Source organism: Hypanus sabinus, chromosome 8 (assembly GCF_030144855.1).
Source record: "Hypanus sabinus isolate sHypSab1 chromosome 8, sHypSab1.hap1, whole genome shotgun sequence".
Lineage (NCBI taxonomy): Eukaryota > Metazoa > Chordata > Chondrichthyes > Myliobatiformes > Dasyatidae > Hypanus > Hypanus sabinus.
This window is the reverse complement of record NC_082713.1, coordinates 50,601,862-50,619,328: the sequence shown is the minus strand read 5'-3', so window position 1 is coordinate 50,619,328 and position 17,467 is coordinate 50,601,862. Positions and strand designations below refer to the sequence as shown.

The following is a 17,467-nucleotide window of genomic DNA, read 5'->3' as shown; positions in this document are numbered from 1 at the left end:
TTCCTTTTTGCCAATAAAAGCCTATATCTCACCTCACGTCTCCGAGAGTTATTGATGGTGCATCAATTTTATTGGCTGCATGTTTTAAAACATGGAGAGTATTTTACGTCCAGAAAAATTAGACTTGGACCCTGAAGCTCCAGAAGCAGCTCTTGCCTTTTGAACTCTGGCTTGCATGCTTCCAATCATACTTGGAAGTGCCTCTAGTGACGGAGCCTGCAACAATATACAAAATCCTCCTTTCCAGAGTTAGTCCGAAAGTATTCTCCCTTATCAGGGACCTGCCGACCTACCAAGGGGCACTGGACACCCTCAAAAGACAGTACCTGCGGCCGGTGAATGCCGTCTACGCAAGATATCGCTTAGCGACGCGGTGGTAGCGACCCGACGAGTCGAGCGGGCAGTTTCTCCAAGCCCTACAGACACTCGTGTGAGCTTGTGACTACAAAGGACTGATGATGGAACAGCATGCGGAGCTGCTAGTACGAGACGCCTTCGTTATGGGGATCAGGTCAGTGTACGTGTGCCAGCAGCTGCTGGAAAATGCCGATCTTACCTTACGCTTGGCGATTGAGATGGCCGACATGCTGGAGGCTGATCTGCACAATGCTGACGCTGTCCAGTCGCGTGATCCCCGCTGGTCCCATGGACACCGCAGACCCCACCACCCGCGAGCGAATTGACCTCGGCTGCTGCCAGTAGCAAGTCCACGTACTCCCTGAAACCGACCACAGCTGCTGCGAATCGCAAGTCCGCGCAGTGTTACTTCTGCAGCCTCAAAAAGCACCCCCGAAAACGCTGCCCGGCCTGAGAAGCTACCTGTTCCAGCTGCGGAAAGAAGGGCCATTTCGCCAAGGTCTGTAAGTCTAAACCATGAGCGAGGTCGGGCAACACTGTGTGAGAGGCATGGGGGCCGCCATCTTGACTGCCCGCCGCGTGCGAGGCATGGGGGCGGCCATCTTTGTCAGCGCCACCTCGCCCCGCCCCAACCCACCGGTGCTTACTGGGCACCAAGACTGCAATTCAACTCTGGCATACGTAACCGTCGACCAAAGCGCCCCACACCAGCTTGCAAGGTCAATGATGGACATCCTGATGGAGGGGCACAGTTCTAGCTGCCTGTTTGACACGGGCAGCACTGACAGTTTTATTAACCTGGACACGGTGCAATGCTGTGGACTCGTGACACGGCCGGTAAGCCAGAGGGTCACCGTGGCTTCTGGGTCGCATTCCACAGACATCCGGGGGGGGGGGGGGTTGTGTAGCGACATTGGTGGTGCAGGGCACAGAATATCTGGACTTTGCGTTACTGGTCATGCCTCAACTGTGCGAGCCTGTGCTAATGGGGCTGGACTTACAGAGCCACCTCAAAAGTGTGACTCTGGCATTTGATAGGCCCCTCCCACCACTCACTGTCAGGAATCCTCAGTTTGGTGGGGCTTTGCCATATACCCCGCTACTGACCACACACACACACCGACCCACACATCCCACCCAGCACCATGCCAACAGCTGCGCTACTGACACCACTTGCAGCCTCTCCACCCTCAAGATCCCTCCCCCACCGCTTTTCGCCAACCTGACCCCCGACTGTAAACCTGTGGCAACTAAAAGCAGGAGGTACAGCACGGGGGACAGGGCCTTCAATCAGTCAGAGGTGCAGCGGCTGCTCAGGGAGGGGATCATTGAGCCAAGCACAAGTCCTTGGAGGGCCCAGGTGGTTGTTATTCGGACCGGGCAGAAGAATAGGATGGTCGTGGACTATAGTCAGACCATCAATAGGTTCACATAGCTTGACGCGTACCCTCTATCCCGCATCGCGGATATGGTCAACCAGATAGCTCAGTACAAGGTGTACTTGACCATAGATCTGAAATCTGCTTATCACCAGCTCCCTATCTGCCCAGAGGACCGCCCCTACACTGCCTTCGAGGCGGGCGGCAGGCTCTATCACTTCCTGCGCATGCCCTTTGGTGTCACAAATGGTGTCTCCCAGAGGGAAATGGACCAGATGGTAAACCAGTGCCAACTGAAGGCCACATTTCCCTATCTGGATAACATCACCATCTGTGGTCACGACTGGCCGGATCACAACGCCAACCTCCAATGATTTTTCCAAGTGGCCAAAGCCCTGAACCTTACTTATAACAGGGACAAGTGTGTTCGGAACCACCCGACTCGCTATCCTTGGGTATGTCATGGAGAACGGGGTCATTGGCTCTGATCCCAACCGTATGCACCCCCTGTTAGAACTCCCTCTTTCCACCACTCTCAAAGCCCGCAGACGGTGCCTGGGCTTCTTTTCCTATTACACCCAATGGGTCCCTCACTACGCAGACAAGGCCCGCCCCCTGGTCAAGTCTACCACTTTTCCCCTCTCTGCCGAGGCCCGCGCAGCCTTCAGCTGCATTAAAGGGGACGTTGCCAAAGCAATGATGCATGCGGTGGACGAGACCATTCCCTTCCAAGTAGAGAGTGACGCCTCCGATTTCGCGTTGGCTGCTACCCTCAATCAGGCAGGCAGGCAGGCCAGTAGCATCCTTTTCTCGTACCCTTCAAGGCCCTGAAATTCGGCACTCCGTGGTGGAGAAAGAAGCCCAGGCCAGAGTGGAAGCTATTAGGCACTGGAGGCACTATCTCGCCAGTAAAAGGTTCATCTTGCTGACCGACCAGCGCTCAGTTGCATTCATGTTCAGCAACCAACAGTGGGGCAAAATCAAAAATGATGAAATTTTGCAGTGGAGAATAAAACTCTCCACCTACAACTATGATATCCTGTACCGGCCTGGAAGGCTCAATGAGCCCCCTGATGCCCTATCCCAGGGAGCGTGTGCCAGCGCACAGCTTGACCAGCTAAACGCCCTCCATGCAGATCTTTGCCACCCGGCAGTCACCCGATTTTACTATTTTGTGAAAGCCCAGAACCTGCCTTACTCCCTTGAAGACATCAAGATGATGACCAGGGACTGCCAAGTCTGCGCTGAGTGCAAACCGCACTTCTATCAACCTGAAAAGGCGCAACTTATCAAGGCCAGCCGCCCCTTTGAGCGACTGAGTGTCGACTTTAAGGGCCCCATTCCCTCCACCAATCGCAAGGTCTACTTTCTCAACATTATCGACGAGTACTCGCAGTTCCCCTTTGCCATCCCCTGCCCCGACACCACTGCCACGTCCGTCATAAAAGCCCTGCGCCAGCTCTTCACTCTGTTCGGATATCCCTGCTATATCCACAGTGATAGAGGGTCCTCCTTTATGAGTGACGAGCTGCGCCTGTACCTGCTGGCTAGGGGTATTGCTACTAGTAGGACCACGAGCTATAATCCCTGGGGAAATGGACAGGTGGAGAGGGAGAATGCCACAGTGTGGAAGGTCACACTTTTAGCCCTTAAGTCAAAAGGGTTGCCGGTCTCTCGACGGCAGGAGGTCCTTCCCAAGGCACTCCACTCTATCCGCTCCCTGTTATGCACGTCCACCAATGCCACCCCTCATGAGCGACTCTTTTCTTTTCCCAGGAAGTCTGCCACTGGGACCACCCTACCGGCTTGGCTGGCGTCCCCAGGGCCAGTGGTGCTCCGGAAACATGTGAGGAGCAATAAATACTCCCAGCTGGTCGAGTGGGTTCACCTTCTACATGCGAACTCCCAGTATGCCTATGTGGTCTTACCTGATGGGCGGGAGGACACGGTTTCCGTCCGCGACCTGGCGCCCGCAGGAGCAGCAGTCCACTACCCCGAACACTCCCCGGTAACTATGAACCCTGCACCCAAGGTGACACCGCGCACACCAGGCCCTACACAGACTCCTCACGACACTCCTATACCAGGCGCCTCGCACACGCATGAGGGATTACTGACGCCTAATTTGCTGAAACCTCCAGTGAGGCCAGTACCAGTACAACCACCATCTCCGGTGCAATCACCACCGGTGCAACGTAGATCGCAGCGACGGACTCGACCGCCTCATAGACTTGATCTGTCAATATACTTGTAAGAAACTTCGCCCCATGCGGACTCTCTTTTAAAACAAAGGGGGGGTGAATGTGGTGAAATACATATACCTGTCTGGACACGCCCCCTGCTGACTGCTCCTGTGGCTCCTCCCACGGACCCCGGTATAAAGGCGATTGGAGACACCGCCCCGGCCTCAGTCTCCAGGATGTTGTGTGGTGGTCACTTGCTGCTTGTTCTTTCTTCCAGCCAATAAAAGCCTATATCTCGCCTCACATCTCCGAGAGTTATTGATGGTGCATCACATTGTATTATGGAGATCTAGGTGCTCTGGAAGCTTCTAATGATTGTTGTTTCCTGGACAATGTGGCCATTTCCCTGGCAAAGCTCTAAAAGGCTTGTGTCAAGGATGATGATATTACTCAATTTATGCCCAATGTGCAAATCACTCTGATGCTTGCCTACAACACATCATGTTAGGTGACCTGTCAGATTTCTGGAGTGATTCGAATTGGTTACTATTGCATTTCAATCCCTGGTGGTTGCATTTCTGCTAAGTGCTGAAATACAGAGTGTTGCAATATTAAGCTTATGTATCAACTTTCACCGCAATGTGGCTGCTATATTAAACTTAAAATTCTGTCAGAATTGTTGAATTTAAACAATAGCATTGTCAAAGAGATTGTCGTTGGAATCCAGTGCCAAGGGATAGCCAGGTAGAACATCCACAGCTGTAGCAAACATTTAAAGTGTGCTTGCTTTGTTGGGAATAGAAAAAAGATATACCTTTGTCATTCTTGAGTGGAGCTAATGCAGAGGAGAATTTATTGATGAAACATAATGATTCAGACAGTGGCTGATAACATACAATTACCAGAATGCAGAGAAGTGAATTTTCAGTGAAACAAACTGAATGGAAAGAGAATTGGCATTATAAAATAGATATTGTCCAAATCTTCAAATTGATGGATATTGTAGCTCTTTTGTTTTTATAGACATTAAAACATAGAGATCAAAGTTAGTTGAAATCATTATTTCAATAAAGTATGCTTCTTACCTTTTAACAACAGTTTGCTTGTATATAATGTTTAACGTGGTAAAACGCCTAAGACACGACAGTTTATATGAAAAAATATTGAGGTATTAAAACATTGTTCAAGAAGATTGCAGGCTTGTTGGCCTTGGAGTCTTGTGTGCCTCAATGACCTTGAGAGCTATGTTAGCTGGAGTTGGGGGCTTGTGTTTTGGCTCTTGCTAGGGAAGCCAGACTAAGAGTGGTCCACCGATCCTCCAGGTTCAGGGGCTCAACTCGCAGCTAGCTACCCTGACAGCTCAAAAAAAGTTACGGGATCAGCAATGAAGAATCCTGCTATACAGACAGAGATGGAAGATCTCCATTTCTGGCAGTGGTGTAATGGACAGTAAGTAAATAAGGATGAATTGATAACCAAAATGCTGGCCAAAGAACTATTGTGAAGAAGGGGAAGTATAGAGTAGAAAGGCCAGAATTGGTTGAGGACTGGTATCTGTAGAGGACTGTAAGATTTGAGAGGTTTGCAGAGAAAGGGGAGAAAAATGCCCTGGGGTCAAAGAAAAAATTAGAATTCTAAGATCAAGCTTTTGCTGGACAGAGTGTTAGTGCAGTCCAGTAGAGACTTGGGAGATAGATGAACAGGGCTTGTCTCTAGATAGGGGCATGATCACTCAGTTAAATTTCCAAATAATCTAGCAAATTATTTAGCCCCAGTGGGTAAAATTGGGGCACAACATTTGAAGTGGATGCATACTGAAAATATTGAACATTTGTAAAATACAGACTTTCAAACTTGTTTTGAAAAAAATAGACAATTTCTTTGTTATTGTGTTGTGTCTAATAAGGTCAGTGGAAATATTGCAAGGAAAGATTGCAGCAAGCTGAACAATAAGTTCAAATAAAAGCTGAACACTTAGTCAAGGCAATTGCCTGTAAAGTAATGAATGGAAAGGAGTTATTGAGAATAAATAGACCCAAGTGACTAGTGAAATGGATAGATCAATACTGGACTCAGTAGGTGAACCATTGGAGAAGGAATACAACAAATATAATCAGGTATAAAGCAACCAGGTTAGAGATTATTGGAGTAAACTAAGGAAAGCAAATGTAGGTAAATTATTCATATTGTTTGTGAGAGCTAAATGAGGTAGAGTTCTTGGAAGTCAAAAAGCCATAAAAGATTCAGGGTAAAATAATTAGGTCAGATTGTTCCAGTTTAAAGATTGGCACCCACACTGATGAGATTGGCCAAATAGCCTTCCCTTGTTATGATTTTCTGATTGCTCGAACATTAACTGCTGGTGCTTACTTTTTTTGGCAACTCAGCCAGAGGAAGTAGTAATTAAAAACTATATAGGATCAGGATGTGTATCACAAACATATAAAAAAGAATTGAAATGAATCTTTGCCTAGAAAAGTTATCAGTCTTCTATCAAGAAGACAATGACAGAAACTTTCCACTGTGTTGCGATTTTTCCTATCATGGTGTAGGTTTCCAATTCCTTTAATGACTATGACTATCGCCTTGGACTAAGGCTGCCTTAAAATATTCTTTGTGAGCACTATTAGTCCCTCAAAGCTCACCACGGAGAAGTGTGATTGTGTGTGTGTTGCTTGAAGCTGCAGGAGAGGGTTGGTGGGTGAGGATGGTGTAGTATCCATGGTGTAGTATGGTTAACAGTGACAACTAGAGAAAAAACAATAGCATATAGTAGTTTCTCAAACTTGCTTTAGTAGTAATGAATATGTGGGGATAGTTCAACATGATTTGTGGAGTCAAAAGCTTATTGGAGATACAGCATTCTCTTGTTTTACATTTACAATTCTTTGTGGATCAGAATTCCTTAAAAATGTTAGAAATATCAGTGTCATGGATAAACTAGACAGGCTGAAAGTTCTCTTTAAAGTATTTCTGCGTGAATCTGAGTCAAAGACAAGAGTTTTTTTAATCAATTAGTATCCCTTTTCATTTGCTATCTGGGTGTTCTCTCACTTGGAGCTCCTTCAGTGACTTGAAATCTGTCATTCACAGAAAGAACAGTGAAGCAACTTTGTTCTTTCACTCAGTAGCAGAGACATCTGAGTTAAGAAAACTGAGACAAATGTTCACATGGCTCAATTTTTTTAAAAATTGAATAATTTAAGTCACATTTCTGCCAACTTTATTTCCTTTTTGGGATTGTTCTCATTCACCAGCAAAAGAACGTGGGCTGAGAATCGCTATGCCCTGAGTTAAACAGTTTGCATATTGTTTTCCATATAAAGAAAAGCATCGAGATCAAATTGAAAACCTGGTTCTAAATGAATGGGACTGTTTCAAGAATCTGTTTACTTGCATCAGCAGAGCAGGTCTGGTTGTGAGGGAGCTCAAAAAGGGCAGTGTTCTTTTAGTGGGAATTTAATATTAAAAATTAATGACATTTCCTATAAAGTAGGGTATAAGCACAGCATTTTCTGAAGCAGGACAAACTATTATTGTTTTACATTTCTGAAGAATTTGAATATTAGTACAAAATCCAAGCATTGCCTTAAAGTGAAAGCAACTCCTGAACTTCATGCTAATGAACATGGAAGATTCCAATACACTGCAACGAAAATAATTTGTGTTCTTTTTTTGTTAACTTAAGACCCGGAGGTTTGCAAAATGGATTTGATCTATGAATTCTGAGCATTGCTATTGAAGATTTCCCTACAAAATTTGATTTCCCAACAGGACTCCAACTAGAAGAAGCAATGATGATGTCACAACAGCACTGTGTGAAAATGGCTGTGTGTGTTTCTGAAGCCAATTATATTCTTCTATTAAGTTTAGTGCTTTTAGTTCAGGGGAAACTGTCTTCCAAATCTTGTCGTAGTAATTGTTAAGCCATTGAATCTGGGAGAAAATAGAACATAAGAATAAAATCTTTAAGTACCAGACATAATACCAGGAATACTATCATCTTTAAATGGGGTTCCAAATTCACTTTAAGTGGTAGCTGCAACTATATGCTGTACCATAGACTAAGACTAGAGAGGTGGAAATTTGTCCCCAATTACTTCACTAAATGGTGTATCAGTCAGTAATATATTCATATCTGGATAGTCCATTGGAGGTGGAGATAAATATAGCACTCTACCCATAAATCCTGGGTTTTGACATCCTGTCAAGAAAGATAAATTGATTTGAAGCATTTTGTGCTTTGCCTAACTTCCTGTGTGCCTTAAAACTGTTGGCTTTCAAGATCACTTACAGCTGTGCATTGAACCAAATGGCTCCTGATGAAAATTGGGTGTCAAGAAAATTCATTATCTCAGTAAAAAGGACTTGCAATGAATTTTACTTTAATGGGAAAATATTTCTCTGGTTCCCATTTGTAAACATTTTCTTTATGATTCATATCATGTTGTGACACGAGTAAGCAGTTCTTCCAAAAGAAACCTCTAAAACTTAGCTACCCAGTTCCCACTCAAGAGCATTTTTGCAGTCCTGTTATGAATGTTAATTCTGAGTACTTGAGATATGCCACAGCACAGACAAAATAATTCTGAGCTATTTAAACTTTTCAGTCTAACCTATTTTATATCATTTATTATTTTCCTGTGACGGTTATAAACTTTATCTAATTGGAAAATACATTTTCACAAGTGATGCACAGGAAGGCTGCTGTGGAAAATTGGAAGATGCCATACTGATGGAATGGAAGCTATCTCAATAACAATAGTGGCCTTGGGAGGGAACTTCATTCCAGCTAAGCGTGAAACTGATCAGAAGCTACCCTAGAGACCCAAGATTTCCCAAATTTAAAAATCTCGACCTGATGAACATACAATTTATTAAACATTGACTGTTTTGATTCCACCTGCAGGCTCTGGACAGGAAATTGATAATATATTGTTTTCAAGAAATAGGGGTGCAAATTTCTCTCTAGTTAGCTTGCTCAGCAGGTTCAAGTACATCAGTAAATGGATGTGTTCATTTCTGCATATTCCATTGTTTTGCTTTGAACTCAGTAACGTCCACTTCCCAGTCACAAAGCAGAAGTCTCTTCTGCTAGCTTTCCTTCACATTTTGAAAATTTACAGTATTTTCTCGGAGGTGGAACATAGTACTTAAATGGAAATTACATAAGCATCAAAAATTGGCTCTTGTGTGAAGTGATAGGATGTCTAATGCCTTATTTTACTGATTAATCTAATTCAGAGTGGCCAGGGGAAGTTTTGTTTCTAATGGTGGTTTATTAAAAGGATCCTTATTGGACTTGAATGGCAAATATCGAAGTAAGGAAGAAGACAAATTCTACCAAGTGGGATCAGGCCCGATAATAGAGGGTGCTAGATGTTGCTTTTGGACAATAGTGACTTTTCATTGTTAACTCCAGTTCGTAGCGACTGTGACTAGGGAAGAACTATCCTATTTAAATAGCTTGAACGTGGAACTTTAGAAAAGCACAGGACTACAGGACTGCGTGGTGAAATGCAGTGTCTGAAACACACATTGCTGCTGTAAATGTTGTTGAAGTAGTACACTGCAAAACGATGTAGTGTGAAATTTAAGCCCTCTTTAATTAAAGTATCTGAAAAGTGGAAGTTGAGATTTTTCCATCAATGTTATCTCAACCTGTCTGAAATAAATGAATGAACAGCAAGTGAGAATGTCCTCACTGTATAATCTTGTATGTAATGAGAAAGGCAAATAATTAAGCTAACAAAAGATTTATTTTCTCAGCAATTTCCAAATATTTAAGAGACTTGCATGATAATCTAACTGAAAATATGTTTAGTGGCATAAGTGCAAAACTTCAGTTTTTATCAACTGTAACTTGAACCCAAAATGTTTCACAGGAATCTTAATCAGATAGCATTAGGCTTTAAGGTCTGTACCTAAAAGCTTGATCAAAGTCCTAGTTTTTAAGGAAAAAACCTTAAAGTAGAACGAGAGATAGACAAATGGAGAGGTATGGGAAGGAATACTTGCTTAGGGCCCAGGCAGGCATCAACAACAATACTTTTTTTCTACAGATAGACAACTAATCACCCACCTGCTCTTCATTCATGATAGATAGGTCAATCAGTTTTCTTTCATAAGGAACAAGTGACACGTGCTCAAAGGTCAGGTAGGGTTTTCCTCCAAACATGTGCTGTACAAAAGAGCATTTAAAACAATTCTTATTTCATCTGCATTTTGAATGACATATGAATCATATGTGGTGGCGGTCTAAGTATTTTTATGAAACTGCATTTCAGCATTAACTCCTTTTAATACTTATCTTTGAGCATTTTTTTCAATAAAATCCTCTGATTAGAATCAAATTCCATTTTGCAGAGGTTTTGACATTCAGATACAATTTATGATGCCATGTGGTGAAAGGCATTGAACTGGTTAACAAAGTAAGTTAAAATGGAAAATGATTTTGTCTGTCTTTTATCAAATGTAGGTTTGGCGAATCAGAATCAGTTTTTATATCAACAGCACGCATTGTGAAATTTGTTAATTTTGCGGCAGCAGTACAATGCAAAACATGATAAATATATAAGTTAACCTCAGTTATGGAAAAAAATATATATTTCAAAGTTAAAATAAGTTGTGCAAAAACAAATATTTAAAAAAATAGTGAGGTAGTGTTCGTGGCTTCAATGCCTATTTAGGAATCGAACGGCAGAGGGGAAGAAGCTGTTCCTGAATCACTGAGTGTGTAATGTCAGGCTTCTGTACCTCCTTCCTGATGGCAACAATGAAAAGGGGGCATGTCCTGGGTGGTGGGTGGAATGTGAGGTGTTTTTCAGTAAAATGAAATAAACATTCACTTATAGGCTTGGATTCCACCTGAACAAAGGAAAAGGGAGTCGCTGTAAATCACACAGAACCACTCTGGCCTGCTGCAGCATTATACAAGATCATGGTTTGCTTGCTGCCTGATCCCCACATCCCCTCATTCTCCTGGATTCCAAAACCTATTCAACTCAGCTTTGAAAATATTCTTTGACTGAGCATTCAGAGCTGCTGGGGCAGAGGGTGGCATGGTAGCGTAGTGGTTAGCTCAATTACTTTGCAGCACTGGTCTTCACTGATTGGGTTCGGTTCTCGCCACTGTCTCTACATTTTCCTTGTGACCCCATGGGTTTCCTCCAGCTACTCTGGTTTCCCCCCACATTCCAAAGATGTATGGCAAAGGGTAATGACTTGTGGGCATGCTGTGTTGGCACCGGAAGGTTAGCGTTATTTGTGGGCTGCCCACCACAATCCCCATACTGTGATGGCTGTTGATACAAAACAATGTATTTCTCTATAGGTTTCAATGTACATATAAAGCTAATATTTAAAAGATCTTTATCTTTGAAAAAGGATTTAGTGTTTTGCCAACATATATGATGAATAAACTCTTCTTGGGCTTCCAGCCAGGTACAGGTATTGATTTTAACTGGCATTTCAATGACGAACTCTGCCATCTTCATCAAGGATGAAGTGAGACCCTCATCTTTGTTAAAATTGGCATTAGCAGAACATTGCATTCACAATAGCCATATGATTGACTTCGATGGCACAAAACTACTGTGCCACACCAATGGCTTTTGGGACCACTTGCTGAAGGAAGCCATTGAAATAAAACTAGAGGAAAAGAATTTTAACCAAGATGAAGGTGTTGCTCTAAGTAAGAACTAGAATTTGACTGTAAGCAAGGTGGCATAGAGGTAACCTGATTGGATGAGGACTAACCAATCAAGAAGGACAGATGATGGGGCTACAAATACCACCAGACTAGACATGTCCAGGTATCATTCCTGATGAAGATAGCAGAGTTTGTTTTTGAAACATCAATTAAAATCAATACCTGTACCTGGCTAGAAGCCCAGGAAGAGTTCATTCATCTTTTTCTTAATCCCAACTTTCAGCTGAAGAGATCTTCTTTCCTTAAGTGCTCATGCAGAGACTTCCACAATATTCTTCTTTTATTTCAGCATTCCATTTTCGTCATGAAATATTCATTTTAGTTCAAAAGAATCACATCCATCTTAATGGCTGTAATTTGCTTTCAATTCAATGCCATACTTTTACACAGCTATGGGCAAGTATTTCCATGGTGTTCTTAGTTTAGTGCATTCTAAAATCTAAATGCTGAAAATGGAAAAAAAAGCTTTTATGTGGTGCAAAAGCAATCCACTTGTAAGGATATTTCCTGTCAGCTGAACAGGATTGTCTGACTGGAATGGTTGAAGTGTAAGGAAATCAAGTGTTACCTCAGTGTTTGCCTTTACCACCATGACAATATCTTCAATCCGAATTCCAAATTCATTATCTTCATAATAGCCAGGCTCTGGAAGAAGAAAATTAACCAGTACAACGTATGACACAAAGGATTGGCTCTGGAGAATAACACCAGAGAGACCAATTTAGATCTGAAGTAATTGTTCTTTGCATTAGTGCCTAGAGTTTAAATAGTGTTATACCCACAGTGAATAGTGGATCAACAAACAATTAGCTCAAGGGTTCACATTTGGAAAATTAAGTTGCACTGTATGCAACTGAACAGGCCTTAAACCAGGAAACTGGAGAGTTAACGATGACATTGTTGTGCTGTGAGCCTGATTCTGGCAGATTAATATTATTAAGTACCACTCACTTTGTCAGTACTTTGTGCATACCTGGAGAATCAACTCAACTTACATCCACATATTTATACAGCTCCTTGTTTTATTATAATGGTGCTAGCAACATTATACTGTCTAACATAAACATGCATCTTGCACTTTTTATCAACATCTCAATCTTCAGGCTATGTCACTCAGGGACTTTTGTTAATATTACTTTATGACTACAGTATTTGTGCTGTGTGTGACTATCTGTAATGTGTTTTGCATCGTGGTCCCAGAGGAACAATGTTCTATTCAGCTGTATACGAGTGTATAGTTGAAGGACACTAAAGTTGAACTTGGACTTGAATGTCAGCTTATTCACTGAGACATATGGGAAGATGGGCCTCAGATTCAAACATCTGCACACCAAAGGTCTGCATTCTGCAACACCATGCTTCTTATACCTCAAGAGAATCCTAAGTGAAAGCAGATGTCATTGACAAAGTTCATGATCATCTTCAGTTTGTTAGCTGATGATTTTGCTTGAATGAGGAATAAACTCCTGGAAGATCAAGGTCTTGAACACTTCACGAAGCTCATTGTCAAATGGAGTGCAATAATTCATGCCCTTGTGTGTCCTACGATTTGGACTATCTAAAATATGCATCTCCAACTTCTACTAATGCTTTATCCACAAAATCTTCAAAGTCCACTAATCTACTCCCAGATTAAAGTCCCTAGCATTGATGTCCTAATTGCACTCAATTAGTTCCATTGGGCAGATCAGATCATTTACATGTTCAAGAGCATACTCTTGAAACAGCCACTTTATTCCAAGCTCTCTTACTGGAAGGAGATTACCACATGGATGGATTAAAAGATTTAAGAATGTTTGCAAAGTCTCCTTGAAAAAAAAATCAATATCCCCACTAAGTTCTTAGATATCCTAACCCACATTTACTCAAAATGGAATAGAAGCATTTGGGGTGGAACGTAGAACCTCGAGTCCGTACAACAGCATGGACAGAAGCTCAGCTTAAGGGCCACATCTCCTAACAAATTACCCACTTGCCTATTCTCTCTGGTGCCTCCTCCCTCATCTACAGGTCCTGCCTACACCTCATCAATCAACTCATAGCCCAGAAAGGTCAAGAGGAGACATCATTCTTGATCAAAATGGGATGCTTATGAAGATAAAGAAAGAAGCTTGGAACATGTTAAGGCAACAGAGGCAGAAGTGGAGTACCTGAGATGAGAATGGTGGAGATCCTGAATGTTGGGATGGCGGTGAGGGGTCTGAGGGCATGGGTCAAAAACAACAAAGGGAATTGAAGAGGATTGGTAAGCCCCAGGATCCATCATTCATCCCTGACACACTGAGCTCTGAATGCTCTGTCTGTTTTATGGGTCATGGTGCCAGGTGGCTGCTAGTTGAATGCGGTGAAGGTAGAAATGTTTTTGAGGCAGGAGCTTGCTTACCTCTAGTATCAGGAGCCTAGCCACACTGCAAAATTACTATCTGTTTCAAAACCACCAGCATTAAGCCATGTGAAGAAAAGCATTCAAAAAATGTAACTGAATACATAACAGAGCTGGCTCCTTCCCATACTCTTAGACCCAGCACATCAAGTCAAGTCACTTTTTATTGTCATTTTGACCATAACTGCTGGTACTGTATATAGTAAAAATGAGATGTTTTTTCAGGAATTACAATAAATAATAAACAGGACAATAGGGCAGTAAGTTGGTGTCAGTCCAGGCTCTGGGTATTGAGGAATCTGATAGTTTGGGGGAAGAAACTGTTACATAGTCTGGTCCTGAGAGCCGAATGCTTCGGTGCCTTTTCCCAGATGGCAGGAGGGAGAAGAGTTTGTATGAGGGGTGCATGGGGTCTTTCATAATGCTGTTTGCTGTGTGATGGTGGGAAGGGAGACCCTGATGATCTTCTCAGCTGACCTCACTATCCACTGCAGGGTCTTGCGATCCAAGATGGTACAATTTCTGAACCAGGCAGTGATGCAGCTGCTCAGGATGCTCTCAATACAACCCCTGTAGAATGTGATGAGTATGTGGGGTGGAAGATGGACTTTCCTCAGCCTTTGCAGAAAGTAGAGACGCTGCTGGGGTTTCTTTGCTATGGAGCTGGTGTTGAGGGACCAGGTGAGATTCTCCGCCAGGTGAACACCAAGAAATTTGGTGCTCTTAATGATCTCTACCGAGGAGCCATCAATGTTCAGTGGGGAGTGGTCACTCCGTGCCCTCCTGAAGTCAACAACCATCTCTTTTGTTTTTTTCACATTCAGGGACAGGTTGTTGGCTCTGCACCAGTCCGTTAGCCACTGCACCTCCTCTCTGTATGCTGGCTGATCATTCTTGCTGCTGAGACCCACCACGGTCGTCATCAACTGTTGCTGCGTACCTGTCACGTAGGTAAGTTGAAAGGAAGCCCCACCCATAAACTAGAGTAAACTGTGTCACTTTATAAAATGTTTAGACATTTAGATTATTGATTTGCTCATATCTGTCTGCAACAGGAAAATCATGGAAATGAATCCCAGTCACAAGACCATAAGACATAGGTGCAGAATTAGGACATTTAACCCAGCGAATCTGCTCTGCCATTTAATCGTGGCTGATTTACTGTAACTCTGAACCCACTCTCTTGCCTTCCCCCTGTAACTTGTTGAAATAAAAAACAAGCCTTGGAGCTACTTACAGAAGAGTTTGATACTGCTGATGGTTTTCCACAGAAAGGAAACTGAATCTTGCTCAGCTTTAGATCGCGTGAATTCCCGATACTTCCACCATGAAGGAAGTACTAATTCTGATTTTTCAAATTGCAATTTATCTCAAACACTGCAACAAGCAGTAAGCAGCTCAGGAAATGAATTTTAATGCCACAAGCTATTTATGTGTTGTAGCAAAGTCTACCATCGTGAATACTGAACTGATCAAAATGACCTTTGACCAGGGAAAGTTGATCTAGACATTCTTGCCATTTCTTAATGGTAGCTGATCTTAGCCTGACAAGGGCTAAGAGGCATTTTTGGATATGAAAGTATTTGACATTTTGCGAGCACTGATGTCCTAGTGGAGTGAAACTGCACTGCTTTAGGTATGCCTCTCACCGTCCTCCCAGCATGCAACAAACCAAGAGCTGAATTGTGTCCATATACAAAGATAAGGTCACCTCAGTATTTCTTGCTCTGTTCTCTTATGGAAGAAAATAAACTGGCACAGTTCCCAATTAAGGAGATAGAACTTGCATGTTTTATGTTTGATCACATTCCTCACCCCTCAGATGTTTCACTTATTTACCTCTAGGCTTCCTTCTTCCTTTTTCTTCTTGCCGGATTCTGTTAATCCCATGGCCCTTTTGACCTGCTTAATCTAATTTCTCTGTTGGGTTTTTGCCTCTTATCCAGAATACCACTAGTTACTTTAAATACAAATGCATAAATTGTCCCTTCACGCTGATCTCAGCTTGGCACTGTTAGTTGCGCTCTAGACCGGAACGTTCACCTTGCTGTAAAGCTAATGCCACTATATAGCTAAAGGTGTTACATTTCAGATGAGATATAAAATAAAGCTGTGTTTATTCAGGAGGATATTAAAATAGGCCCATTCAGTGAGCAGCAGGGAGCCCTGCTGGTATTCTGCCAAAATTAGTCACTCAACAGAGCTTAGAAAAAATATATAGTCTGTTGCTTTTCTGAATTAGGTTGTCAGGTTTAGCTGAAGGATATGATAAGGTTCTTTACTTTGTTTTAGAGGTTTGGTCTCCTTATGAAAGAAAGGACGTGCTGCCATTGGAGGAGGAGGTTCATGAGAATGAGTCTGGGAATGAAAGGTGTAACGTATGAGAAGCATTTGATGACTCAGAGCTTGCACTCACTGAATTGAAGTCTATCGAATATTGAAAGGTCTGACGAGAGTGAACATAGAGAGAATGCTTCCTTTAGTGGGTGAGTCTAGGACCGGAGCACACAGGGGAACATCCACTTAGAAAAGAGATGAGGAGGAATTTTGTTGGCCAGAGGGTAGTAAATCTGTGGAATTCATTGCCACAGTCAGCTGTGGAGGCGAAGTCATTGGGTACATTTAAAGAAAAATTTGGTAGTTGCTTGATTAGTCAGGGTGTCAATGTTTATAGGGAAAAGGCAGGAGAATGTAGCCGAGAGGGATAATAAATCAGCTATAATGGAAAGGTGGAGCAGACTCGATGGGCCAAATGACCTAATTCAGCTCCTATATCATGTAGTCTTATAAAAATTCAAATTCCCTCTTTTATGGTACAACTTAAATGTTTCTTAACACCAAAATATAGTTTACAAATAGAAGAATACCACAAACCAATATTAAATATATAGGTTCTATGTTTGTTTTTATAGATTTGTCTGAATGTATTCTGTTGCTAAGAAGCAATGCCTACCAATAGATGTAAACATTCCCTCCTCAAGATTCCATGTTTGACCACTCCCGATGCCAACTGGCCCTGTGTGTATAGAGAACATAAACATACTCAAGATTAATGACCTTATGATAGTTCTAGCAGTTGATTAATGCTCAACATACAGTGGAGTTAATGATTTCATGCACATACAAAAAACACTGATTCATTCTTGTGCGTACGAGGATGTGAACTCCTTATCAGATATATGCATGCCTGGATTGTGGTTGCACTTTTAACAGTGAATTAGAATCAGGTTTATTATCACTGACATATGTCATGAAGTTTGTTACCTTGCAGCAGAAGTACAGTGTAATACTTATAAATTACAGTAAGAAATATAAATAAGTGCAAAAATAGAGCCAAATGTGAGGTAGTGTTCATGGGTTCATGATTCATTTGTACATCTATCGAACGGGAAGAAGCTCTTCCTAAAAAATTGAGTATGTGTCTTCAGGTTCCTGTACCTCCATATTGATGGTA

The 17,467-nt window shown here is 42.5% G+C and overlaps 1 protein-coding gene and 1 long non-coding RNA gene across 2 annotated transcripts in view; both read right to left on the bottom strand.

Moving 5' to 3' along the window:
* LOC132397735 (uncharacterized) overlaps positions 1 to 1,473 on the bottom strand; it is a 261,548-nt gene extending 260,075 nt beyond the window's left edge. Inside the window, exon 1 of the long non-coding RNA XR_009513432.1 lies at positions 557 to 1,473. This is a non-coding gene — a long non-coding RNA (uncharacterized LOC132397735). The remainder of the gene's footprint in view (positions 1 to 556) is intronic.
* A 3,276-nt stretch (positions 1,474 to 4,749) lies between these two features.
* The window catches only part of xpnpep2 (X-prolyl aminopeptidase (aminopeptidase P) 2, membrane-bound), a 102,882-nt gene continuing 90,164 nt past the window's right edge, over positions 4,750 to 17,467 (bottom strand). The window contains exons 18-21 of the mRNA XM_059977152.1: positions 16,967 to 17,029; positions 12,199 to 12,275; positions 10,002 to 10,100; positions 4,750 to 7,855 (exon numbers count right to left, since the gene is read on the bottom strand). Coding sequence (XP_059833135.1) covers positions 7,670 to 7,855; positions 10,002 to 10,100; positions 12,199 to 12,275; positions 16,967 to 17,029 — 425 coding nt within the window. The 3' untranslated portion in view covers positions 4,750 to 7,669. The remainder of the gene's footprint in view (positions 7,856 to 10,001; positions 10,101 to 12,198; positions 12,276 to 16,966; positions 17,030 to 17,467) is intronic.